The following is a 26,397-nucleotide window of genomic DNA, read 5'->3' as shown; positions in this document are numbered from 1 at the left end:
ACTGGACGCCTCACCAGGTGGGGGGGACCGGGCAGGTGGCTCATCTCCACCCACCCCTAAGCGGCATCACCTGGCTGCGCCCAGGGCCCCGGGACCTGTGAATCCGGCTGCACAAAGGGCAGGAGGGAAGGACCAGGGCGGTGGGTGGGGTCGGAGGGAGGAGCAGGGAGCGGTGTGAGGGGTACTGGCGGGTGACGTCATTGCCCCAGAGAGAGCGGGCCCGCCCCTCCATGCCCCGCGGGCAGACGTCTGTGGGGCAGGAGTGGGGTTGCCTGTAGGGTGTGAACGGGGAGGAGGGGCGGCGCTGGGGGAGGTGTGAGGTGTGACCGGGAGACCTGGGACGGCCGGCGGCGCCGGGGGCTGGACGTGTTTGCGCCGCTCTGGCTCCGCCCTCCTCGGCGCAGCCTCTGCCGGGGAGGGGCACGCCTGCGTGGGGGTGGGGAGTGTGTGCACCGCGGGGTGGGTCCTCGGCGGCGGTGGGGTGGAGAGCCGCCTGCGCATGTCAGGACTGACAGCGCACACGGCCAGGGGGCCCTGGAGAAGGTAGCTGGTCACCCGCCGCCCGGGGTCCGGGCCCGGCAAGATCCAGGGCGAGCTTCGGAAGGGGCCACCTCCCCTCACCCCCACCCCATCTCTGAGGTCGCCGGCGAACAGCAGCTGCCACCTCCCCCCGTCCTCGCAGGCCTCCCCGGAGAGCAAGGGCGGGTGTGGGGGGCACGGAAGAGGGACGGAATTTGCAGCTCAGACGGCCTGGTGGCTGCGGTGCGGGGCACGCCCAGCGGGAGGAGCGGGTCCGGGCGGATGAAGCTGGAGACCCCGGTCTTGGTGGATCCCGTTCCGAGCGCAGCTGCTCCGAAGGGAGGTGAGAGGTGGCTGGGCACGGCCCCCTCGGACAGCCCGGCCGCCTAGACCAGCTGCGAACCCGGAGCTGCGCTTCCTCCGGGTGCGAACCCGGGGCCGGAATCCCAAGTCCGGGCGCGCGGGCGGCGCTGTCCGTGGTGCTGGGCGCGCTCCCAGCCACGCGCTCGGCGGGCGCGCGGGGCGGGACCCTCAGCCCGGAGAGCAGGCGGCTGCGCGGGCAGTTCCAGCGGAAACCGCGGCCCCCTCGGTCCCGCGGGGCCTCCGTCACGGACGCCTGGCCCTCGCTCAGCCGGAACGTCGCCCTCTTGGGGCAGTTCGTCCCAAAGGGTTTCCTCGAAAGTGTCTGCGAGGGCGCCGTTGTTGAGGGAATCGCGGTTCGGCCCGGAGCGACCACCGGAGAAGATGCCCGCCTGCGGAGGCGCGCTCCCCCTGGCTGCCTTCACGCTCGCCTTCTGGGGTGAGTACCCGCGCCCCGCGAGCGGAGTGCGGCGACAGCAGTAACGCCAACAGCAGGAGGAGCCCCGTGGCTCCCCTCGGGGTGTCTGCCAACTGGGCACAGGAGGGGTGCGTGGGAGCTGGGCTGTGGGACTGGAAGAACGCCCCCCACCCCCTGTTGCTTTATTCCTGAACCAGCCTCGGTGTTCCTCCACCCGCCTCCCATTTGCTATTATTGCTCAAAGGGAACACAGCCATTTCAGTGCAGGTAATGTGTCTCAGTGAGGAGTGACTTGGAAACCTTATTGGGTCTTCGAGTGAATTTCTACACATTAAAAACAGCTGGACGCATGCATTTGGAGACAGAACATACTTTCGTTGTTGACCCGTCTGATAAATCTTACCGGGAACGGGAGGAAAACAGCTCCGTCATTTGCGAGAGGTGTTAGGTAGATTGGCACCTGAGAATTGCATCTTTTTTTTTTTTTTCCATGAACAGGGGAGCTAAGGTGCTGTGGTGTGTGGGGAGCGGGGGTTTTGCCTTCAAAGGTTCATACGGGACGAGGGGACTTTCTCCTTCCAATCAGGGAGCCCTGCCCTGCAGCGGTGAGGCTGAGCAGCGATGTCAGAGAGGATTCGGGGTGGGGGCCTGCGTGTGTGCAGAGGGAGCTAAGGAGGCTACATGATGATACCTGCATATGTCGTTGAGAGCATGCTTTACTGCGCGTCAGTGTGAGCCTCGGTGGGTGAAGGTGAGCACCAGTGTGTGTCTGAGCCTCTTCGGATGGCTATCTGAATGGCTTGGTGAGGACGGCGTGGGTGCACATGTGTGTCCGTGTGAGGTAGTTGTATAGTTCTGGGTACCTCTGCCTTGGTTCTCTAATTAGATCCTGAGGGAAGATAGATGTTTTTTAGATGATGTATTGTTTGTGCATGATCTTAGTTACCTTCTTCATGCTAAAAGTTAATAACCAGTATAATTAGAAGGGATTGTGCCCATCTGCCTTAGTGAAACTAGGCACTTGGAGTTCTAGCCAGTTTGGCTCAGTGGATAGAGGGTCGGCTTGTGGACTGAAGGGTCCTGGGTTCAATTCCGGTGCAGGGCACATGCCCGGATTGTGGGCTCGATCTCCAGTGGGGGGCGTGCAGGAGGCAGCCAATCAATGATTCTTTCTCATCATTGATGTTTCTATCTCTTGCGCCCTCTCCCTTTCTCTCTGAAATCAATAAAAATATATTTTAAAAGATATGAACACAAAGAATCTTTCCATTCTTTTACATTCTGCATATTTTGGAAAACGTTCCCTTATATTTTAAATAATGCATATAATTACAACAACAACAACAACAACAACCCTACACTTGTCTGGGGCTTTATAGTTTACAAAGCACCATTACTTTTTAAAAAAATAACTTTTTATTGATTCCAGAGATGAAGGGAGAGAGAAAGAGAGAGAGAGAGAGAGAGAGAGAGGGAGAGAGAGAGAGAGAGATCAATGATGAGAGAGAATCATTGATTGGCTGCTTCCTGCGAGCCCCACACTGGAGATGGAGCCTGCAACCGGGCATGTGCCCTGACCTGGAATCGAACCATGACCTCCTGGTTCATAGGTCGATGCTCAACTGCTGAGCCACGCCAGCTGGGATACCATTACGGTTTAGTCCATTCCTTCTTTTGGCCCCATATCAACCCTAAGGGGTGGTGTCACTTCTAATTTGGAGATGAGGAAAGGAGCTCAGGAGGGTGAAGACTTGCTAGAGAATCTGGCCTCCAGATTTGAGGCTTCCAGTGCTTGTCCTAGCGCTTCTGTGAACACATGGCTGCTATGCAGGATGCTGGGGGGACATCCAGCCTGCGTCTGTTCTCCGAGCCACCTTCCTTTCTTCCCTCCCCATGCCATGGCATTGCCTTTTTAAAAAAATTATTGACTTTTAGAGAGAGAGAGGAAGAGAGAGAGAGAGAGAGAGAGCAACATCGACTTGTTGTTCCACTTATTTATGCATTCACTAGAGGCCCGGTGCACGAAATTCATGCATGGAGGGGGGTTGTCCCTCAGCCCAGCCTATACCCTCTCCAATATGGAACCCCTCAAGGGATGTCCGACTGCCCGTTTAGGCCCGATCCTGGTGGGATCGGGCCTAAACGGGCAGTCGGACATCCCTCTCACAATCCAGGACTGCTGGCTCCCAACTGCTTGCCTGCCTGCCTTCCTGATTGCCCCTAACCACTTCTGCCTGCCAGCCTGATCACCCCCTAGCCACTCTGCTGCCAGCCTGTTTGCCCCCAACTTCCCTCCTCTGCTGGCCTGGTCACCCCTAACTGCCCTCTCCTGCAGGGTTGATCACCTCCAACTGCCCTCCCTTGCAGGCCGGGTGCCTCCCAACTGCCCTCTCCTGCTGGCCATCTTGTGGTGGCCATCTTGTGTCCACATGGGGGCAGAATCTTTGACCACATGGGGGCAGCTATATTGTGTGTTGCAGTGATGATCAATCTGTATATTACTCTTTTATTAGATAGGATAGAGGCCTGGTACAGGGGTGGGGGCCAGCTGGTTTGCCCTGAAGGGTGTCCCGGATCAGGTGGGGGTTCCCTTGGGGTGTGGGGCAGCCTGAGCGAGGGGCCTGTGGTGGTTTGCAGGCCGGCCACACCCCCTGGCAACCCAAGTGGAGGCCCTGGTATCTGGAATTTATTTTCCTTCTACAATTGAAACTTTGTAGCCTGGAGCGGAGCCAAGCCTGGGGCTCCCTCCAAGGCCGGCAGCCATTTCTGTTGGGGTTATAATTGAAACTTTGTTACCTTAAGTGGGTGGGCCCGGCCAGGGTGTGCGGAAAGCTTTGCTTCCCCTGTTGCCGGTGGCAACCCTGGCCTGCTCTCTCAAGTTCCATTCTGCCGCCATTTGTTTGAATTTGTTTACCTTCTATAATTGAAACTTTGTAGCTTGAGTGGAGGCTTAGGCCTGGCAAGGGCAGGTGGAAAGCTTGGCTTCCTCTGTTACCTAGGAAACCTTGTTCTCTGTGGCTGTAACCATCTTGGTTTGGGTTAATTTGCATGCTCGCTCTGATTGGATGGTGGGCGTGGCTTGTGGTTGTGTCAGAGGTATGGTCAATTTGCATATTTGTCTATTATTAGGTAGGATTGGTTGATTCTTGTAAGTGCCCTGACTGGGGATCGAACCCACAATCTTGGCAGATTGGGACGATGCTCTAACTAACTGAGCTACCTGGCCAGGGCACCATTGCCTTTTGCAGAGCTTCACTCATCCTCAGCTTCTGGTGCCCTCTGTACACTTCCTCTGCAGGTCTACTGTCCAGATGTCCTCTCTTCCCCAGTAGCCCTTCTTGCATGCTCTCCTTTCCAGGCTCTGCTAAGTGACTGGCCAATCTGATAGACCAAGTCATTACAGGGTACGCATATCTGCAATAACTCCACTTATTAAGCTTTTGGGGAAGTACTTCCACTCCAACCAAAGCATTTATTATCTTACTAGAGGCCCGATGCACTAAATTGTGCAAGAGTAGGCCTTCCTTCCCCCGGCTGCCGGCACAGGCTTCCCTCTGGCACCCGGGACCCGGGCTTCCCTCGCAGCCCGGCTTCATCCGGAAGGTTGTCCGGTCTAATTAGCGTATTACTCTTTTATTATTATAGATCGCAAAGGAAAGCAGTCTAGAACAAGCTCCGGAGGAGCAATATAGCGATGCCCAAAGAAGAGACAGATTTGGGGGTATTAGAGGAGTTTGCTCAATATGCATTACTACCCACCTCATAGTACATTGATGCTATTCCTTAATTAAATGTGATCATCATTAATATGTCAGGTTCTTCCTTCTCATACGTTATTACCATGAAAATTGAGAAGGAGGCCACAGGTGAAATGATTTATGCAGAGTATCCCAGGAGTTACTGCCTACAGTCAGCGACATGGCTGTGCACCTGCCGTTCCTCCGCTGTTCCACGCGCAGCCTGTTCGTGATACTGAGAGGGTTTCAGAAGCAGCGGTGCTCGGGCGACCCGCGGGCGGGGGAACCAGACTTCCCCTGAGGGGAGGACAGCCGGTCACCGTGCGTAGGGCAAGCAGAGGGGAGAGGACGTGGAGGCCACTTGCAGGGCACTGTCCGGGCCCTCGGGCGTGACTCCCTGCCTTCAGCTGGACTTTGGCTGGAGAAGGGGATCCACGGGCCTGCTCTCTGAAGATACCTGGGTTATTGTCATCTCAGGGGCAACGTAGGAAAAAGAGGCTGCCACCCCACATTCACCAGCCCGACGGCATATATTCTGCGCTTCCTCCTCCGACTATAAACGAGTTCACGGTGCTCCTGTCTAAGGCCACCTGATCCACTTTTTCGTTGGAGCACATCACCTCTCACCTATTCCAGGATAGTCATCCCCTTCTCACCCCACAGCTCCATGCCACCCACCCAGCAAGACCGATGGACAGCTCAGCCTGATCACTCTGTCAGTGCTTGCCTGTTACCTTTGCTCCCACCCTTGTGCTTCCTCACCTCTTTAGTTTATTCTCAACATAGCGGTCATGTCGTGCAGTTTCATGTAAGTCAGCTCGTGCCATTCCTCCATGCAGAACCCATGTCACTCTAAGCACAGGCCAACGTTCCAATCACGGCCTACGAGACCAGCCACGACCTGGCCCTGGCTTCCCTCCCCTCCCCTGTCTCCCGTCCTCACTTTCTCCCTGGACTGTATTGTGCTCTTTGCTTTCGACAAACGCACTCCCACCCCCTGCTCTTCAGTTGCTCTTCCCTCTGTTTGGCGCTTTCACACAACTGGCGCCCTCATCTCTCTCCTTCAGCGCCCCCTCCTCGGGGGGCTGTCCCCAGTGAGCACACGCACTGTCTCCTCTCTCCTCTCTTATTCGGCCCATAGCACTTGTGGCATTAAAGCTGCTTATTCTCTCTCTCTCTCTCTCCCCGCCCCAACGCAGGCGCCATGAGGGCAGAGATGGCTTCTGGGAGGTTCCCCGTTGGACTCTCAGTGCCGGGCACACAGCAGGCAGAAAAGCGAACACTTAAATGAAGCACAAAAGGACATTAGCAAGTGACGTTTGTACAAAGCACACTTGTGTCAATTATTCCAGAGGATTTTCATGGAAAATATATTAGATAAATGTTATTTTCAGCACTTTCATTGATGCATAAATGGGTCTCAGAGAGGTTAAATAGTAAATCAAACACCAGCAGTTGCCAAATACCATCTTCATCCTGCCTCTGTCATGGTGACTGCACAGTCCTCGGTGCATTTTCTGCTCTGCTTTTGGAGCATCCGAACTGCACTAACTCACCTTTCCCACGTCTCGTTAAATATGAGTGCACACTCTCCACTCTCCTCCACTCCGACTCGTGTGGAGACCACACCTCTTCCTTCCTTTCTGCTTTTAACCAGGCCTGTAATCAAGACTGCAAACCCATCGCAGACCGGGTCTCCCAAATGAGCGCCCGCTGGAGTGACCCGCGCAGAAGCAGGTCGCCCCTGCAGGCCCCGACGGGCCCAGCCAGCTTGCTTGGGTTTTAAACCAGTTACATTTACTGCCCCTTATTGTCTTACACGTCACTCAGCGCCACTAGGATTGAGACTGCGTTTAAAATGAAAGGTGTTGCCTTCCAAGTCAGTCAAATATAAAATTTCATTTTTTACTCAAAATTAATTGGCCAGCCTGACTTCAAGCTCTAAATAAAGCTCTCCTCCGCTTTTGGAAAGGACTGTCTGCCAGCACAGGAACAGACCGGCCCTTCAGAGGACTAGTTATCAATGGGTAGTGTTTTATATTTTTCGGGGTTCTGTTTTTATTATTAATTCATTAAAAGGCAGCATCAGCCCTGGCCGGTTTGGCTCAGTGGATAGAGCGTTAGCCAGCCGACAGAAAGGTCCCGGGTTTGATTCCGGTCCAGGGCACATGCCCAGGTTGGGGGCTGGATCCCCAGTACTGGGTGTGCAGGAGGCAGCCGATCAATGATTCTCTCTCATCATTGATGTTTCTATCTCTCTCTCCCTCTCCCTTTCTCTTTGAAATCAATCTATAAAGAGGAAAGCCTAAGCGACCGACCGGCTGATTGGTGGCTATGACGTGCATTGACCAATAGGGGGCAGATGCTCAACACAGGAGCTGCTGAGCTGTGGTGACTTGGCAGCTGAGGTTCTCAGGTGACGCACCCAGCACTAGAGAGGAGGGAGCCCGATTCCGGGGTGCGTCACCCGAGAACCGCCCTCTCGCAATCTGGGACCCCTGGGGGATGTTGGAGAGCCTTTTTCGGCCCGATCCCCCACAGGTGCACGAATCCATGCACTGGGCCGGGCCTCTAGCCCATTGGCTCCCCACTTTGGGTCTGGCTCCCCACCAGGCCTCTAGCCCATTGCAGAGGTTGTGGGTCTGGTCCTTACAGAAACTTTCGACTCGATTAGCTAAATGATGGGACGTGCAGGACCTACTGGCTGTGGCCCCGACATCTGGCGCCCGCCCATCCACTTAATGTCGATTTCCAGTGGAGGCGGCGAGTTTTCCCGCTACCACACTGGGCTGGGAAACCGGCCGCGGCTTCGCTCCTCCTGGGCGGACAGGAGCACCAGTGGGCAACCTCCGGGGAGGGGAGGAGGTGAAGGAGCAGCTCAGGTGGGAGAAGGAGGTTCCTGCCCGGGAGGAAGGGCCTGGGCGGGAGCCTCCAATGAGCAGGGTCCTGCCCTAGGCCGACTAGGTTCCAGGCTAAGTAAATCCTGTTTGCTAAATAATTGCATTTTGCAGCCAAATGCCCACAAGTCGTCAGTTACTGCCAACTTAGGGTAAAGTGAGATGAATGAAGCGAGACAGATACAGAGAGAAAGTGACATACTATTGGGAGAAGAGGGGAGGGAGCCAGATTCTGGGGCGAGTCACCGAGAACCGCCCTCTTGCAACCCAGGACCCCTCGGGGGGGATCAGAGAGCGGTTTCGGCCCGATGCCCGCAGGCCAGGCCGAGGGACCCACCGGTGCACGATTCCTCTAGTATGAATATATATTTTTCAAAAAGTAGCATCAGAAGGATTCCTGACACACGAGTCCTCGTGGTCACTGCACTTCAGAACCTCCCCTGCGTGACGTGCACGCTCTCTTGCCAAACACTGTTCTGCGTTTGTGAACAGCTGCCGCGCCAGAAAATTATTTTTTAAAACATTGAGCTAAACTCAATTTCTTGTAACTTTTGGACAGAATCTATTTTACCTTTCACAGACCAGCCTTCAAATATTGGAGGACGGATAGGTTCCGTGTTTGCCTCCGTGTCCCTCACAGAATTCTCCCGCCCACCTCGCTCCCTCTGGGCACGCGCTCACGGAACATGCTCTTTGTGTAGAATCTGACCCCTGAACCGATGACCACGGCCCGGACTAGTTCTGAGCAGGCAGAGGGCTGTTTCCCGCTTTCTGACCATTACGCGTCTGTTAACGCCGCCCGCGTGTGCCGTTGGCGGCCACCGCCCACTTTGGACTCGTTCTAATTTGCAGTCAGATCCCCTTGCCTTTTGTCATGGGCCACGAGTGTTCAGAGGGCGGGGACTGTAAGAATCCCACAGTCTGACCCCCCGTCTCTCTACTTCTCCCCGTAAAGCACTGCTCGGCCTCCTGGGCCGTCGCTCACACTCCCCCCCTTGCTGCTCCAGCCGCCACCATGCATAGGAACTACCTGCACTCTCCTTAAAACACAGATCTAACCACACCTCTCACGGCTTTGAAGCCTCTGACCCCTCAGTGTGAAGGACACCGGGGTCTTTACCAGGTGGGTCCTGTCTGTCTGTCTGCCTCACAGCTCACCACCCTGGGCGCGCTCCCAGCCGCCAGCACGGTCCCCTCGCTGGGAGCAGAGCAGGCCTGGTCTGTGCTCACCGGGCCTGGGTCAGGGTGCGAGTGTGTGCTCCCTGCGGGGCATGCGTCTTCAGGGCAGGTTGGGGTTCTTTCACCTTTGCATCTCAGCCTCGCGTGGGCCTGGCCTCGGCGATGCCGGCTGAATGAGGGGGTGCTGGGGGTGCGCCCGCCCTGCCTCCCCTGGATTAGACGTCTTTGAGGGCAGGGCTCAGGGGTGTGCCGCCTCATCCCACTGCCACATCAGGGGTGAAATATTTCCGGAGCCGCTCAGTCGCTTCTGGGTCACCACGCCTCCTCGATGCCCCTCCGAACCTGCTGGAGCATGCATGCTCCGGAGCACAGGTGCAGTATACATACATGTACATGGTATTTTCAAACTTAGCTCACGATCCTTCCTTCTCTGTGTCTTCTCCCTCCCTCCTGGCTCTCCCATGCCCCTCCCCCCGCCCGCCCTGCCTCTCAGGCATCTGCTCCCCAGTGTGCGTGGAGGTGCCCTCGGAGACGGAGGCCGTCCAGGGCAACGCCATGAAGCTGCGCTGCATCTCCTGCATGAAGAGGGAGGAGGTGGAGGCCACCACGGTGGTGGAATGGTTCTACAGGCCCGAGGGCGGTAAAGATTTCCTTGTATGTTGGCTGCTGACTCCGCCTTCCCCTCGTGGGCCTCTGTGCTGTGCGCCTGACCCCTGGGGACCGGGGCGGGGGGGGGGGGGGGAGGATGGTCTGACAGACACTGGCTCCTTCTCTCCGAAGCGCTGCTGGCTCCTCCACAGAGACCAGTTGGCCTCAGTTTACCCAGGCTCTGGGCAGGAAGGGCCCTGGGCTAGCCACAGGCATTCCTGGTCACAGCAGGAGAGATAACTGGTGTTGAAAGCCTACTGAGTGCTAGTCACCTGACAGGCACTTTGTAGGTGTTTGCATTTACCCTTCTACACCCTCCTAGTAGGTGGATTGAATTAGTAGAACAACTGAATCCTGGGCCCCCCTCCTGCGGGCTGGCCACGTCCTCTCAGAGGGGAGCAGCTCAGAGTGTTGAGTCTGAGGCCCAGGCTTTCCGATGCCTCCACACTAACAAAACTTCCTTTCTTGGTCTCTGCACCAAGCATCATTATGTAAGACTAGAGGCCTGGTGCACGAAATTTGTGCACTTGGCTGGGGGGTCCCTCAGCCCGGCCTATGCCCTCTTGCAGTCCAGAAGCCCTTGGGGGATGTCCGACTGACAGCTTAGGTCAGCTCCCTGGGAGAAGTGGGCCTAAGCCGGCAGTCGGACATCCTTAGCGCTGCCACAGAGGCCAGAGAGGCTACCACCACCGCTGCTGCGCTCGCCAGTCATGAGCCCAGCTGCTGGCTGAGCGGTGCTTGGGAGCACACTGACCACCATGGGGAAGCTCCTGCGTTGAACGTCTGCCCCTGGTGGTCAGTACACGTCGTAGCGACCGGTCATTCCACCGTTCTGTCGATTTACATATTAGCCTTTTATTATATAGGATAACGTTGGTGAGGCAGGTGTATTAGTCATGAGGCATTGCAAAGCCCGGGCCTCAGGCTCCACACGGAGCTGCTCCACTGAGCGATGCGGGCAGTCTGGCCGGGCCAAGGAGGGGGCCTGGGAGGCTAAAATGTCACCGGGAAGCAGGGAGCTGCCAGCTGCTGTGCACACACCGGCTTTCTGCTTCGGGCTGAATTATGGCTGCAATATGGTCTCGGAGCTCCTAGTAACATCGCCTCTCCCTTTAACTCACGATCCCAGTGAACTAGGAATTACAGGGATGACCGAGGCTGCAGCCCCGGGTAGCCCGGTGCAGCCACATGAGGGGTGAAGTATTTCAGTAGCTCCCCACTGTGCCAGACCTCCCAGGACCGAGCCTGAAGCATCGTGCCCCGCGGAGCAGGAGCCTGGGCGGCTGCGCCTGCGCATGGCAGTGGCCGTTCCGATTGGCTGGCGCCGGCGCCGAAACGGCTGTCATAGCCTTTGAATACCGCCTTGGGGAGGACCAGCGGTCACACTCACTGCGCCTGGAGCCAGGCGGCCTGCGTTTGAGGCCTGCCTGCAACTCCTTAGCTTCGTGTGTCCTGGGACACATCGTTTGCCCTCTCCATGACTCAGTTTCCTCCTCCTTAAAATGGGGCATAAACCAGCGCTACATCATAGAGTTGTTACCAGGAATCACGAGCTTTCATTGTTAATGCATTTAGGATCGTTCTAGAAGGTAGGAAGCACTCCATAAGCGTTTGCTAAAGAAAGAATCGTATACACACAGCAATGAGGCAACCGCGGCTCAAAAAGTTAAGGCAGCAAAAGAGTTTCTGTTGGGCCCAGGACCCCCGACAGCAGCTACGAACCCCTTTACTGCAGGGCCCCGTGTCCTGGGCACGCTTCCCCACAGCCTGGAGATGGCGACGGCGCGGGGCGCGGCCGTCTCCCCTGCTCGCCGCCTGGCTCTCCAGGGCCGACCTCACTTCCAACTCCAGGCCGCACGGGCCAGTCTAACGGAGGTTTGTCCCGCCAGGTGCCTGACGTGGGACCAGCAGGCCTCCCAGCGCTGGGCTCGGGGCCGGCCATGCCGGCGGCCACTCGGGGTCCAAGAACCTGGATGCCTTGGCCAGGTGCCAAGGCCCCCGGCACTCAGGCCTGGTCCCGTGCCAGCTGCCCACTCGGCTGCCAGGCCTGACCAAACCGAAGAGAATGAGGCTCAGGAGGAGGAAAGGGAACGTTTAAAACCGCTGCGAACCCAGAGCCGTGCGGATAGACACCTTGTGAGGGCGCAGGGCTCCGGACGCCTCTGCCCGGCCGCCGGCCGCGTGTGCTCGGGAGCCCTGGAACGCGGACAGTGCCACGAGGCCCCGGCCTGACTTTTATTCGCCCTCCAGTGACTGAGTGAAGGTCAGTGGCTGGAGTGGCCCGTGGGGCGCAGACCGGATAGCACAGCCGCACAGAGAAGGTGTGTCCGGGGGGGTGTCTGAGAGGAGGGTTCGGAGACCATATTGCAGCCATAATCCAGCCCAAAGCAGAAAGCCCGGCGTGTGCACAGCAGCGGGCAGCTCTCTGCTCCCGCCCCTCCGCGGCCGGCCGGACTGCCCGCATCGCCGTGGCAGCAGCTCCGGGTCGAGCCCGAGGCCCGGGCTTTGCGATGCCTCATGACCACGGCCCCCGCCTCCCCTCCGCGGCTCCCGTGCTCTCGCTGGCTGCCCCGGACACGCCGCACTCTTTCCTGTTCTTTCTGCTCCCTCCCGGCCTTGGCTCCTCCCAGCCCTCCTGGTCCCCGGGGCTGCATCACCCCTTTGCCTGCTGTGTCCAGACGTCCTGGTAGCTGTCTGCCTTGGCCCACCTTCCCGCCGCTCTCCCGCCCCTTCCTCTGACACTCCCCCCCCATCCAGAGCCCCGAGTGGCACTGTCCCCTCCCTCCTGTGCCTGCAGCTACGTTCTCCTCTCTGCCCGCCCCTCGTTCTCCCCCAGCCCTCCTGCCCTGGCCTCTCGGGCCTACCCTCTGCCTCTCCCGGCAGATCTATGAGTATCGGAACGGCCACCAGGAGGTGGAGAGCCCCTTCCAGGGGCGCCTGCAGTGGGACGGCAGCAAGGACCTGCAGGACGTGTCCATCACGGTGCTCAACGTCACCCTCAACGACTCTGGTCTCTACACCTGCAACGTGTCCCGGGAGTTTGAGTTCGAGGCGCACCGCCCCTTCGTGAAGACCACGCGGCTGATCCCCCTCCGCGTCACCGAGGAGGGTGAGGCCGGCTCCTGGCTCTGGGCCCCTTCCCGCGGGAGGGGGGAGAGTGGGCTTGCGCACACGTGTACTGTGGAGCGGCGACTGCTGACCGTGTCACCACGGGCTGTCTTCCTTTGGCGGCCCGCCCCCTGCGCACGGCCAGCCAGCTCACCTCCGCCTTTCCTCGCGGCAGGGGGCGTGGAGGTGAGCGTGGAAAGTGGAGGTGAGAGTGGAAAGTGGAGGTGAGAGTGGAAAGTGGAGGTGAGAGTGGAAAGTGGAGGTGAGCGTGGAAAGTGGAGGTGAGCGTGGAAAGTGGAGGTGAGCGTGGAAAGTGGAGGTGGGCGTGGAAAGTGGAGGTGGGCGTGGAAAGTGGAGGCGGGAGTGGAAAGTGGAGGTGAGCGTGGAAAGTGGAGGTGAGAGTGGAAAGTGGAGGTGGGAGCGGAAAGTGGAGGTGAGCGTGGAAAGTGGAGGTGAGAGTGGAAAGTGGAGGCGGGAGTGGAAAGTGGAGGTGGGAGTGGAAAGTGGAGGTGGGAGTGGAAAGTGGAGGTGAGCGTGGAAAGTGGAGGTGAGAGTGGAAAGTGGAGGTGGGAGTGGAAAGTGGAGGTGGGAGTGGAAAGTGGAGGTGAGCGTGGAAAGTGGAGGTGAGCGTGGAAAGTGGAGGTGAGCGTGGAAAGTGGAGGTGGGAGTGGAAAGTGGAGGTGGGAGTGGAAAGTGGAGGTGGGAGTGGAAAGTGGAGGTGAGCGTGGAAAGTGGAGGTGAGAGTGGAAAGTGGAGGTGGGAGTGGAAAGTGGAGGTGGGAGTGGAAAGTGGAGGTGAGCGTGGAAAGTGGAGGTGGGAGTGGAAAGTGGAGGTGGGAGTGGAAAGTGGAGGTGAGCGTGGAAAGTGGAGGTGAGCGTGGAAAGTGGAGGTGAGCGTGGAAAGTGGAGGTGAGAGTGGAAAGTGGAGGTGCGCGTGGAAAGTGGAGGTGAGCGTGGAAAGTGGAGGTGAGCGTGGAAAGTGGAGGTGAGCGTGGAAAGTGGAGGTGGGAGTGGAAAGTGGAGGTGAGAGTGGAAAGTGGAGGTGGGAGTGGAAAGTGGAGGTGGGAGTGGAAAGTGGAGGTGGGCGTGGAAAGTGGAGGTGGGCGTGGAAAGTGGAGGCGGGAGTGGAAAGTGGAGGTGGGAGTGGAAAGTGGAGGTGGGAGTGGAAAGTGGAGGTGGGCGTGGAAAGTGGAGGTGAGCGTGGAAAGTGGAGGTGGGAGTGGAAAGTGGAGGTGAGAGTGGAAAGTGGAGGTGGGAGTGGAAAGTGGAGGTGGGAGTGGAAAGTGGAGGTGGGAGTGGAAAGTGGAGGTGGGAGTGGAAAGTGGAGGTGGGAGTGGAAAGTGGAGGTGAGCGTGGAAAGTGGAGGTGGGCGTGGAAAGTGGAGGTGAGCGTGGAAAGTGGAGGCGGGCGTGGAAAGTGGAGGTGAGCGTGGAAAGTGGAGGCGAGAGTGGAAAGTGGAGGCGGGAGTGGAAAGTGGAGGCGGGAGTGGAAAGTGGAGGTGAGCGTGGAAAGTGGAGGCGGGAGTGGAAAGTGGAGGTGAGAGTGGAAAGTGGAGGTGGGAGTGGAAAGTGGAGGTGAGCGTGGAAAGTGGAGGTGGGAGTGGAAAGTGGAGGTGAGCGTGGAAAGTGGAGGTGGGAGTGGAAAGTGGAGGTGGGAGTGGAAAGTGGAGGCGAGCGTGGAAAGTCGTCTTCCTAGTCCCTGACTCTCATCCCAAGGGAAAGGAGACGGCCTCCGAGAGGCGCACGCTGCCCACTGAGCAGCACCCCCCCTCCCCTGTGCTGGACCCTGCCTCAGTGGCTCGAGAAAGTTACCCTGCAAACCAGGAGCGCTCAGCCCCATGAGCCCAGCACCCCTGCAGGACCCGCAGCCCAGCCTTCTGCCAGGGGGGGCGCTGCGCTCTCCGATGGCGCACACGCCGGGAGGGCTGCTGCGGGGAGAGGCTCTGAGACCCGCGGCCCTGACAGCTGACCGCCGCCGCTGTCTTCCGTCTTCCGGCACAATAACCACAAGGCACCCTCCCCTCCGGCAGCTCTCATTGCAGAGCCCGCTCTCCGCTGGGAGAAGGGGAAACGTCGATAGCTCTCGAGTTTTCATGTAAAACCTTCAGATTTCCCACAGCTGGCCCCTCGTGGGGGGTGGGGGGGTCCTTTCGCCAATCTGACTCGATGTCTGTTGCAATCCGTCCAGCGTCCGGATGAGTTTCTCCTGCGCAGTTTGCATCCTGCTGCCAGCGCCTGGGCCCCGCCCCGCCCCGCCCCGCCCCGCCCCGCCCTGCCCTGCCCTGCCCCGCCCCGCCCTCAGGAGAGCGGTGTGTATGCTCCCGTCGTGTTTTCTCCCCAGGCTCCGGGCGACCCGGTTCGCTCAGCCTCTCTCAGCGCCTCTCCCAGCACATCCTCAGCATTACTGCTGCCCAGCGTGCAGTTTGGAGACCAGGCCAGAGGGTGGGCATGAACGGGAGAGGGGTCAAATGAAAGACAGGCCTCTCCCTAGCAAAGCCGGGCTCCGGCTTCCAGGCCACACACTGATTTTCTGTCACGTTTTGGGATAAAACGTAGGAAGCAAACTGGAATGCGAAGGACAGATGCCGTTGTTTAGACAGCAGTCGCCGAGCTTTCGGACCGCACGGACAATCAGTGGTCCCCGGACCACCGACTGGCGTGACCGCTGGTTTAGACAATGTGACGGAAACGAAAGGCAGTCAGATCCGACAGTGCAGAGGGGCCTCGGCCACCTGGATCTAGACGCCAGGAGCCCGCGCCCCCCCAGCCCGCGCCCCCCCCCAGCCTGTGCCCCCCCAGCCCATGCCCCCCAGGCCGCGCCCCCCTCCCAGCCCACGTCCCCCCAGCCCGCGCCCCCCCAGCCCGCGCCCTGTGTGAAATGCAGGTTGGATGGGAGCTCTCGGAGGTGTTGTGTTCAGAAGGTCCGTTATCCTCTGCTGTACACACCTGTCCTCCCTGGGGGGGGCCCCCCCGCGCCCTCACTGTCCGCCCCTGGGCATGTTGCCTGGCGACCGGGAACTGGGCCTCTCTGTCTCCGCCTCCGCTCTCCCGGCTTTGGCCTCCGGAGACCCTGGCAGCCAATGGAAACCATGGCAGCGCCGAGCCAGTGCCGCCAGGCGCCAGAGTGAGGCCTGAGCAGGAACCGGAGGAAAACAGCTTGCTGTCAGCCAGGGTGCCTCTCGGGATGCTAGGCCGCCCGGGCTTTCTCCCTGCACCCCTGCTGCAGGGGGTGCAGCCTGGCCTGTGGGAGCTGAGCGACTCCTCGCCTCCGCGGATGGAGGGGCAGCTGGGAGAACAGCGCTCGGCGCTGGAAGCCAATTAGCACCGGAAGCAGGGCAGCCGCCCAGCCTGGGCCTGGCAGGCGGCTCCGTTTCCAGGGCATCTTTCTCCCCCCGCCCCCCCACTTCCTGCCACTGCTTCTTTCTTTTCCTCGGTGACCCCGTGGCCGGCAGCCTCCCTCCCCCCCGGACACGCATGCTCTCTCGGATTGCCCGGAGCCCCTCACTCTGCCACGGGCACCCCCACTTCTCCGTTCCTGGGCCCCAGAGACGCTTCCTTTCTCTGTTCACTCTGGACTTCCTCTGGGCGCCACCTCTGGGCGCTGGGACAGATCCGAGGCCTTCACGGACGGAACACAGGACAGCTGTGCTGCTGCTCCTGGGCAGCATTTAAAGGAGACGCGTGCTTTAGGCCGCGCACACCCCAAAGGGCACAGCAAGCCTCTGAGGAGCCTCCCGCAGCTCCTGGCCTCGGCTGCACCCAGGCAGGACCCGGGTGCCGGGAGCCCGGCCCGCGCCTCGGAGCTCAGGTCCCGGTGGGCTCTGCCGGGCGTGTGATGAGCAGGGCCTGGAGGGACAGAGCCTCAGGAGCTGGTGGGAGCTGGCGAGGAAACGGCTGCGACCTTCCTTCCCACCAGGAAGGAATGTGTGTCAGGACTCTGGCCCTGAATTAGGCTTTAATTCTCATTGTTACTGGTCTCGAAACAGAGAAGACCAATATTTACATTCATTCATTCATTCAACAAATACTTAGGGAGTATTTTGAATGTTCTAGGGTTAGATACCAGCTGCGGGTTCAGGGATAACTAGGACCTGTGTGCAGTCAGCAGTCAGAGAGCAGAGAGGCAAATGCACCGCATACAAGGGAGAAGAGTTACAGGGACGGAGGGACACAGCCCCGAGGGGGAGGTGAATGGCTGCGGAGAAGCCGAGGGCTTCACGAAGGAGGGGCGCCCGGGGAGTCCGGAAGGATGGCCGGGACCGGACCGCAGAGGAACCTGGGCCGGAGGCAGCAGTGGGATGTGAGACACCATCCAGGAAGCGGGAAGAGAAGAAGAAATGTCCACAGACCCCAAAGGACCACGGCGTCTGAGAAGGGAGCTGTGGGAGGAGAAGGCTGGGCTGTGGGTGGCCTTGCAAGCGCTGTGAACAGAAGCGGCTCCACCCTGAGGGCGGCATGGGGCGCGGGAAGGGTCTAAACGGGGAACGTCAGGCTCAGTCTGTGCCTGAGAAGCAGAGCGTTGAGGACGTGTGGTTAATACACGGAACCCTCCAATACTCATTTCTGACGAGTGGGACAGGCCCGCAGAGAACACGCCCTGTCCCCTGTCCGGGGCGGGCTGGCTGCTGGCCTCCCGTGCCTCCTGATCTCTCTCCCTAGAGGCACCACCCCCTCCAACCTCCGAGGCACGAGGCTGAGCTCAGACAGATCACTTACATCGGCAGACATTGAAATGTCACAGATGTTCTTAAATGCATTAGGTAAAGTGATCATGCAGTCATTACCATCACTTTGCAGATTAAGAGACTGAGTCTCAAATACGGGAGATGACTGTTCACACAGCAGCAAGTAGCAAAGCCAGGCCCTCACTACTGTATGCCGCTCGATCCCAGGACTCCTCCCCTCTCTCCTCCTTCTCCCTCCCCCCTCCTCCCTCCCCCCTCCCTCCAGAGAGCTGATGAAAGCCAGTCAGGAAGCGGACAGACAGGACACACCTTTGCCATCTTGTTGAGTTCCTTGAGACCCAGTGCTTGTAAGCCACACTCAAACCAGGCTTCTCATACCCCCGGCCCCGGTGGCAGGGCTGGGTTTGCTGACATGCGCGCTCTGAGCCTTACTCTCCTCTTGCAGCTGGAGAGGACTTCACCTCTGTCGTCTCAGAGATCATGATGTACATCCTCCTGGTCTTCCTCACGCTGTGGCTGCTCATTGAGATGATCTACTGCTACCGGAAGGTCTCCAAGGCTGAGGAGGCCGCCCAAGAGAACGCGTAAGCCCCGAGACGCCACAGTGCTGGGCAGCGCCCGCAGAGCGCTTGCTCTCCCAGCGAAATGCTGAGCAAGCGACAGAGTCGCCTGCTTTTCTCACAGCAGCCTCTGAGGTGTCAGCATCAGTGTGTTCATTTTACAGATGAGGACACTGAGGCTGGAGAGTTTGCCCCAGGGAAAGCAGGGCCTGGGTTCAGGCCTGCTACCTCCGGCCTGTACTCTTCACCGCCAACGGGCAGCTCACCAGCCGCCCCCTCAGTCCCAGGAATTAGCATTATTATGCCCATTTCACAGATGCTGGGACGGGCGCACAGAAGGTAAGCGGCTCGCGGGACCACACAGACAGCAGAGGAGAGCCGGGTTCGGAGCCTGAGCCTCTGCATTCCTAATGGCCAGGCTGTTTGCTGTCACTGTGGTGCTCACCGGGCGCCTGGCCACAGCGCTCGCTCCAAGCGGCATGCTCCTCCCCTCAGCTCCTCCCCGATAACAGGCCAGCACCGAGGAGTGAGCACGGTGGGAAATGCTGGGCTAGGGGTGAAGAGACGGTGCTGGCCTGTTATCGGGGCTGGCAATGCCGAGGCAGTCGCCTGGAAACGCCGGCCACCGCCACCGGGAAATGTTTACGAAAAGAAAGCATCGTTTGCATGATAGCTATGACCTTAGAGGGGAAAAATGACACCTGACCCGATGTGGGACAGACAGAACGGCCGCGCTGGGAGGCCGACATGCCTGGCGACGTGGGGGCTCGCATGCAGCGCTCGCACGGGCGGTGCCGAGACCTGGGCAGGAGGTTCCCTGCGCGGGCAGGAGGCCCACCATGAGGCCCGGGAGAGCTGGGAGCCGCAGGGAGCCGCGCTGCACACACGGCAGGCCCGAAATCATCAGGCCACAGCCCGGGAGAGCCCACCAAGCACATCCGCCCTGGCCTGACTCCAAGGAGGAAGACATCAAAGATTCCTGAGAATTAGTAGCCACAAGCCTGCCCTCACAATGTGTGGGAGTTAAACTTACACTGCCCACGTGATCCAGGAGCCGCTCCGCTGAGAAATTCCATAAGGAGCAACCACCGAAAGCAGCCCCGCCGGTGAGCAGTGAAGCCCTTCCCGCAGGGAGCGCCCTGGCGGCGGCCTATCAGCTTTCCCCGGAGAAGGCGATGCCAACCGAGGATCTTCAGACACAGCGAGGACCTAAGAGACTATGGAAATGGTCTGTTTAAAAGAGCTGGAGCAATGAAGGAAGGAGCCCAAAGCGTAAGAATAGAGTAAGTTGCTAAGGAAAAAGGAGCAGGCAGATCTGAAGAGGAATTTTAAAAGTTGGAAACGAAAAACACGGTCCGAGGAGCAAGGCGGCGTGTGGAGGAGGCAGCATAGGACGACACAGCACTCGCCCTCCCACGAGCAAACCAAGATACTCACACTCAGACAAGCGAGGGCCGAATGGGCGGCTTCTGAACGGCAGCCACGAGCAAGAGGCCCAGGAGGGAGGCTGGGGGACCGGGAGTCCGGGGAGCCGTGTGAGCGCCAGTTTACACTGCGCTCCGCTTCCCTGGGTGGGAGCGCCTGGGTGCTGTGGTCCGCCTGCGAGGTCAGCTGCCTCTGGGCGGAGGAGCAGCAGGAACTGCGGGGCTTCCCCACAGCACCTGCCTCCACAGGGAGCCGCCCCCGCTCAGCAAGCGGTGTCTGGGCAGCTGAAGCCCTGCCTGGCCCCAGCTGGCTCCCCGAACCCCGGCACATCGAGCCGAGAGAGAGGTGGCTTCTACACAGAACCACCGTCTGTGCAACCAACACGGGAGGGGCTGCGCAGAGCCGCCTGGGAGCGCGGGAGCTGCTGGGACTGGGGGTTCAGGTCAGAGGTGCCTGTGCTTACACCCCTCCACCTCTACCTGTGTGGGCGAGGGCCCGCCTGCAAGGTCGCTGCAGTGCATCCTGGGACATATCACTGGAGCCCGTTTAGGCCCTGAACAGAGAAAGCAAGTAGGACCAACAAGGCCTTACACGCACCTGGCCTCCGCACCAAGAGCCACTCTGGCTCAGCAAGACCAGTGCCCGGATGCTTCACGCACCTGATTGGTTCCTACCTGCCTGGCAAAACCACCTGGCACACACAGGCTGACCAGAGGCCGATTTCTCTATAAGCTTGCTTTTCAAGACCGGGAGAGAGAGCGATTTTGTCTAGTTCGTATAAACAAACATAGAAAGTCAAACAAAATGAAAAGACAGAAGAATACTACATCTCTCAAATGAAGGAACAAGAAACATTCCCAGAAAGAAACCCTAAGGAAGCAGAGATAAGTCCTCTGATAAAGAATTCAAAGAAACTTGACAGTGGACTAGAACAGTGGTCAGCAAACTCATTAGTCAACAGAGCCAAATATCAACAGTACAGCGATTGAAATTTCTTTTGAGAGCCAAATTTTTTAAACTTAAACTTCTTCTAACGCCACTTCTTCAAAATAGACTCTCCCAGGCCGTGGTATTTTGTGGAAGAGCCACACTCAAGGGGCCAAAGAGCCGCATGTGGCTCGTGAGCCGCGGTTTGCCGACCACGGGGCTAGAAGAACTAAGGGGGAACTTCAGCCAGGAGTTAGAAAGTATAGTAAAGACCCAAGCAGAGCTGAACGGGGGAAGATGTTCACCAGTGATACAGCCAATAAGGAATTAATGTCTAAAATACAGACATAAAGAACTCAGACAACTTAACACCAAAAAAAGAAACAATTCAATTAAAAAATGAACAGAGGACATGGATAGACACTTCTCCAAAGAGGACATTCATATGAAAAGATGCTCAATGCCACTAATCATCGGAGAGATGCCCATTAAAATCACAGTGACACATCACCGCACACCTGTCAGAGTAGCTGTCAATAATTCAACCAATCACAAGTGCTGGTGAGGACCCTTGTGTACTGCTGGGATCGTAGAGTATTGCGGCCACAATAGAGAGTCTTCAAAAAAGGTAAAAATTAGACGGAGAGCAGTGCTTCGGGAGGATTTATTTTTGAGTGACGAGAGCCCAGCTGTGGCCCTGTGCGTCACGCTCCTGTCATACACTCCGTGCCAACATGGGTGAGCACTTGGCTTCGTGTGCTGCTTCTCTAAGTGACGTTGGAACCCGGTAATGTGTGGGTTCTGTAACTAAGACCTTTCCTTTCATGTGTAGGAAAAAGGCCCGTTCCTGTGATGGTATGTGGTAATTTATTGGGGAAATAATTTTTTCCATTGCCCACTACTTCTTTTTTTCATCAAAATAAAATAAGTTGTTTTTTAAAAAATTAAAACTCAGAGGTGCCTTACAACCCAGCAATTCCACATCTGGGTATTTATCAAAACACAAAACACTGATTCTACAAGATATATGCCTCCTATGTTCATTGCAGCATTACTAGTAATAGCCAAGCTATGGAAGCAACCTGGATACCCATCAGTAGATGAATGGATAAAGAAGATGTGGTGTACATATGTACAATGAAATACTGTTCAGCAGTAAAACAGGATTAAATCTTGCCATTTGTGACAACATGGGTGGACCTAGAGAGTATTATATTAAGTGAAATAAATCAAACAATGAAGAAACAAAACAGAAAAGATCTATAGATATAGAGATACATAGATATATAGATTGCCAAAGGGAAGGGTGGGGGGAATGGGAATAAAAAGCCTATATAATAAAAGCATAGTATGAAAATTGTCCCCTCTACCGGGAGTTTGACCAGGGGGCAGGGCCGGCCAGGGGAAGGGAGGGAGGCCCCGGCTGGCAGCTGGTAGCTGGTAGCTACTAGGGACACTACCAGTGCATGAATTTTGTGCACTGGGCCTTTAGTCAATATATAAAAGCCCTGGCTGATTTGGCTCAGCATTACAGCATCAGCCTGCAGACTGAAGGGTTGCAGGTTTGATTCCCATCAAGGGCATGTACCTTGGTTGCAGGTTCCATTCCCAGCCAAGGTAGGGGCTCATGTGGGAGGCAACCAATCAATGTGTCTCTCTTTCTCTCCCCCTCTTCCCTCCCTCCTATTCTTTCTAAAAATCAATGGGAAAAAATCCTCAGGTGAGGATTAAAACAAACAAACAAATAAATAAAAAATAAATAGTGACACCATCAAATGCTGGCAAGAAAAGAAAAGGAGAGGAGAGGAGAGGAGAGAAGTTGAAGTAGGTAAGGGTAAGTGACATTGCCAAGGTCACTGTGGATGGCAGGGTCCATCTCCTGGTCAGGTTCTTCTGGGTCCACCGGCCCCTCCAGGGGATTTAAAGCCACAGCTTTTCCTGGGTAACATTAATTTATGTTGGTGGCTCATTAGCATATGAAACCCTCAGACCTGGCCTTTCCCTGTCCTTCCTCTCTAAATCAAACCCAGCCCTGGAGCCTCTTCTAATCTCTTTCCTGCTTCACCTGCTCTCACCTATCAAGCTACCTGGAATCCCCAACCTTTGAAAAAAGAAGCACTCATTTTGTTTGAATCACCTCAGAGGCCTCCTTTAAAAAAATTCTTTGTTTACACCAAGTTCCCCGGAGATTGGGAGGTGGTGTCTCATTGCTCCCCCAGTGACCGCACAGCGATGCTCAGTAAGAGTTTGTGTTGGGAGGATGGAGGGAAAGGTGGAAGCCAGACGCTATGCAGCCTGGGAGCCAGGAGCGTGGTGAGTTTTGTTTGTGAGTCTTCTCAGGAAAGCCCTGGACCTCATGGTGAAGCCAAAAGTACAAAAGAAAAAGGGGGTGGGGAAGGAAAACAGTCAATACAACTTAAGACCCCATGATTGGCACCTCATGCTGGTAACCAGAAGATGAGTATAACGAGGTTACACAGAATGAAGGTATAATACGATGAAATATCACAAAAAAACATGAAGAAAAAAGTGAGAAGATCCATTAAAACAGAAAAAGGGGAGAAGAAACAATGAAACCAATTGGTTGACAAAACTACTGAAAGACTTGAGAAAAGGCTTAAATGGAGAATTCAGATACAGTGGCTAAGGAATGCAGGACGCTTCATATTTAGGAAGCACAATATATCCTGAGCAGGATAAATCCATGTAAATCTACACCCACACAGCAAGCATCTCTAAACTGACCAATGGCAGCTACTAAGATAACCTACAGCAAATGTCACCTGGGGTCCCAACTTTAGGAGAATTGTCTATACTAGTAATATTAAAAGCATGTCAAGGATATGACCTCTCCCTGCTTCTCTTCAATATTATATTGGAGATCCTAGATAGTGGATGAAGCAAATACAAAAAAAAAAAAAAAAGAGTAAGACTTGGAAAGAAACAAACTAAATTGTACTTTTTCATACCCACCATGATTACCTGCATAGAAAATCTAAGGGAATCTAGAGTGAGCAAACTATTAGAACTAATAGGAACATTCCACAGGTTTGTTGCCATAAATAAAAATATAAAAATACAGAAATCACTATATTCCAGCCACTAAAATTTAGAAAAGCATTGAAATATTTTCAATTATAATAGCAACAAGTACTCTCTGGTACCCAGAAATAAATTTGATAAAAATGTACAAGACCTTTAAGGACAAAATTACAAAACTACTGAAAGACTTCAGAAACACTTAACTGGAGAATAAAACCTTACTGTTACAAACATGACAGTTCTCTCCAAAAGTAATGTGCAAATTTAATTACATTCCAATCAAAATATTTATTGGATTGTTCAAGGAACTATAAGCTGATCTTAAAAGTCACACGGAAGGACCCAAACTAGCTAAACCGAAGGATGGCCAGATAGCAAATATTTTAGGCTTTGCCGGGGACACGGGGTCTCTCCGAACAGTGTTTTTTTGTTTTGTTTCTTTGCTTGGAGCCCTTTAAACAAGTAACCACCTTTCTTAGCCGCTGGGCCATAGTTTGCTGATTTCAAAGGAAGAACAGTAGGTTGGGGGAGGTGGCTGGTAGGACTTCTGCTGCCAGATGTGAGGCTTGCTTAGAACACTGTCAGAGCGAAGGGTCTGACACTGCCCTAGGCACCCACGTGGACGAGCAGAACAAAGCGAGAGCCCCGTGCATTACTCTGCATACAAACCGGCACGTGGCAGAGGCAGTGCAGCCACTGAAGGAGCAACGGGCTGTCCGGTCGGTGGATGGGGACAAGTCCTTGTCCATATAGAAAAAAACAAAAGAGATTCTCCATCTCTCACATTAACCAAAAATAAACTGTGAGTGGATTTAAAGACAAGGTAAAATGCAAAACGTGAAAATTCTATTAAGGGCATTTAAAAAAATACCTATATGCCTGGCTGGTTTGGCTCAGTGGATAGAGCGTCTATCTGCGGACTGAAGGGTCCCGGGTTCGATTCCAGTCAAGGGCACATGCCCAGGTTGTGGACTTGATCCTCAATGGGGGGACAACTTCAAGCGTACCAACATCTGAATTATGGGGGTTCCAGAAGAGAGAGAGAGCAAGATTCTGAAAACCTATTTGAAGAAATAATGACTGAAAACTTCCCCCACCTGGTGAAAGAAATAGACTTACAAGTCCAGGAAATGCAGAGAACCCCAAACAAAAGGAATCCAAAGAGGACCACACCACGACACATCATAATTAAAATGCCAAGAGCAAAAGACAAAGAGAGAATATTAAAAGCAGCAAGAGAAAAACAGTTAGTTACCTACAAGGGAGCACCCATATGATTGTCAGCGGATTTCTCAACAGAAACTATGCAGGCCAGAAGGGAGTGGCAAGAAATATTCAAAGTGATGAATAGCAAGAGCCTACAACCAAGATTACTCTACCCAGCAAAGCTATCATTCAGAATTGAAGGTCCGATAAAGAGCTTCACAGATAAGAAAAAGCTAAAGGAGTTCATCACCACCAAACCAGTATTATATGAAATGCTGAAAGGTATTCTTTAAGAAGAGGAGGAAGAAGGAAAAGGTAAAGATAAAAATTATGAACAACAAATACATATCTATCAACAAGTGAATCTAAAATCAAGTGAATAAAAAAATCTGATGAACAGAATAAACTGGTGAATATAATAGAATCAGGGGCATAGAAAGGGAGTGGACTGGCAATTCTCAGAGGGAAAGGGGTGTGGGGGGTGCGGGAAGAGACTGGACAAAAATCGTATACCTATGGATGAGGACAGTGGTGGTGGTGGGGGTAAGGGCAGAGGGTGGGGTGGGAACCGGGTGGAGGGGAGCTATGGGGGAAAAAAGAGAAACAATTGTAATAATCTGAATAAAGATTTATTTAAAAAATAATAAAAAATACAATAATTTAATAAATAAATAATAATACAAGAATGAACTCTGTTTTGTGTACTCACAATTGTAAGCCTACTTTTGCCCACCCCTGTATGTCAACATTAATTTTTCATTATAAGAATCCAAAAGCAAAGTTTGGAGACAAACAGACTGGAAGAATCTAATTTCAAGATATGAAATCAATGAGAAAAAGACAAGTATCTCATAAGAAAAATGAGCAAAGCAAATAACAAATTACAGAAGTAGAAACCAAAAGTGCCTGTAAACTTATGAAAAGACTAGAGGCCTGGTGCATGAAAATTCGTGCACTGGGTGGGGGGTGTCCCTCAGCCCAGCCTGTGCCCTCTTGCAGTCTGGGAGCCCTTGGGGGATGTCCAACTGATGGTTTAGGCCCGCTCCCCACGCCAGCGGGCTGACCCGGGGAGGGGACAGTGCTGGCTGGTGAACAGCTGGCTCCACCCCCCGATTGCCCCTCTGCTGCTGCTGGTCCCGGCTGCCTCCCGATCACCGGCCTCTCCCTCTGCCTGTTGGCGCCTGCCTTGGCTGGCCTGGCACCACCCGCTTGCCGGCCCTTGCCACTCCCCGCCCCCCCCCCCCAACAGTCATTCTGCCATTTAGTTGATTTGCATATTAGGCTTTTATATAGGACGCTCCACTTTGCCAGTGATCAAGGAAGTGAAAATTAGAGCAACTCTAAGATATAATTTCACACCCATCAGTTCAGCCAACATTTTAATCTAACAATACTAAGTCCTGAGAACAGTGGGGATGAGTGAGAAGATTGCTGGGAGAGCAGACAAACAAACAAACACTGCTGTTGTTCTAGTCCCCTGGAGGGGCCATTCTCGGTACCTTTGGGAAACAGCCAGAGGACATGCAGAGCTGTTGTGCAGGCATCCTTGCGCCTTCCCTTTTCTTGCTTTCTCACCTCTGGGTACAAAAATACTGATTCCCTTCCCCCATTTGTCCTCCTACAGGTCCGACTACCTTGCCATCCCATCAGAGAACAAGGAGAACTCGGTGGTGCCAGTAGAGGAATAG

General features: G+C 55.5%; 1 protein-coding gene across 1 annotated transcript; it reads left to right on the top strand.

The window, feature by feature from the left end:
• The first annotated feature begins 1,263 nt into the window (after positions 1–1,263).
• On the top strand, positions 1,264–26,397 carry SCN3B (sodium voltage-gated channel beta subunit 3). Its single transcript, XM_028135787.2, has 5 exons — positions 1,264–1,318; positions 9,604–9,764; positions 12,642–12,867; positions 17,995–18,133; positions 26,334–26,397. Exons 1-5 carry the CDS (start codon positions 1,264–1,266, stop codon positions 26,395–26,397), a joined length of 645 nt encoding a protein of 214 aa, XP_027991588.2.

Source organism: Eptesicus fuscus, chromosome 23 (assembly GCF_027574615.1).
Source record: "Eptesicus fuscus isolate TK198812 chromosome 23, DD_ASM_mEF_20220401, whole genome shotgun sequence".
Lineage (NCBI taxonomy): Eukaryota > Metazoa > Chordata > Mammalia > Chiroptera > Vespertilionidae > Eptesicus > Eptesicus fuscus.
The sequence above is the reverse complement of the archived record's forward strand: the minus strand, read 5'-3'. Positions and strand labels throughout refer to the sequence as shown.

Coding starts and splice junctions, on each gene's coding strand:
- SCN3B (XM_028135787.2), top strand. CDS start 1,264: ATGCCCGCCTGCGGAGGCGCGCTCCCCCTGGCTGCCTTCACGCTCGCC. Junction 9,765..12,641: donor AGGGCGGTAAAGATTTCCTT/GTATGTTGGCTG, acceptor CTCTCCCGGCAG/ATCTATGAGTATCGGAACGG. Junction 12,868..17,994: donor CCTCCGCGTCACCGAGGAGG/GTGAGGCCGGCT, acceptor CTCCTCTTGCAG/CTGGAGAGGACTTCACCTCT.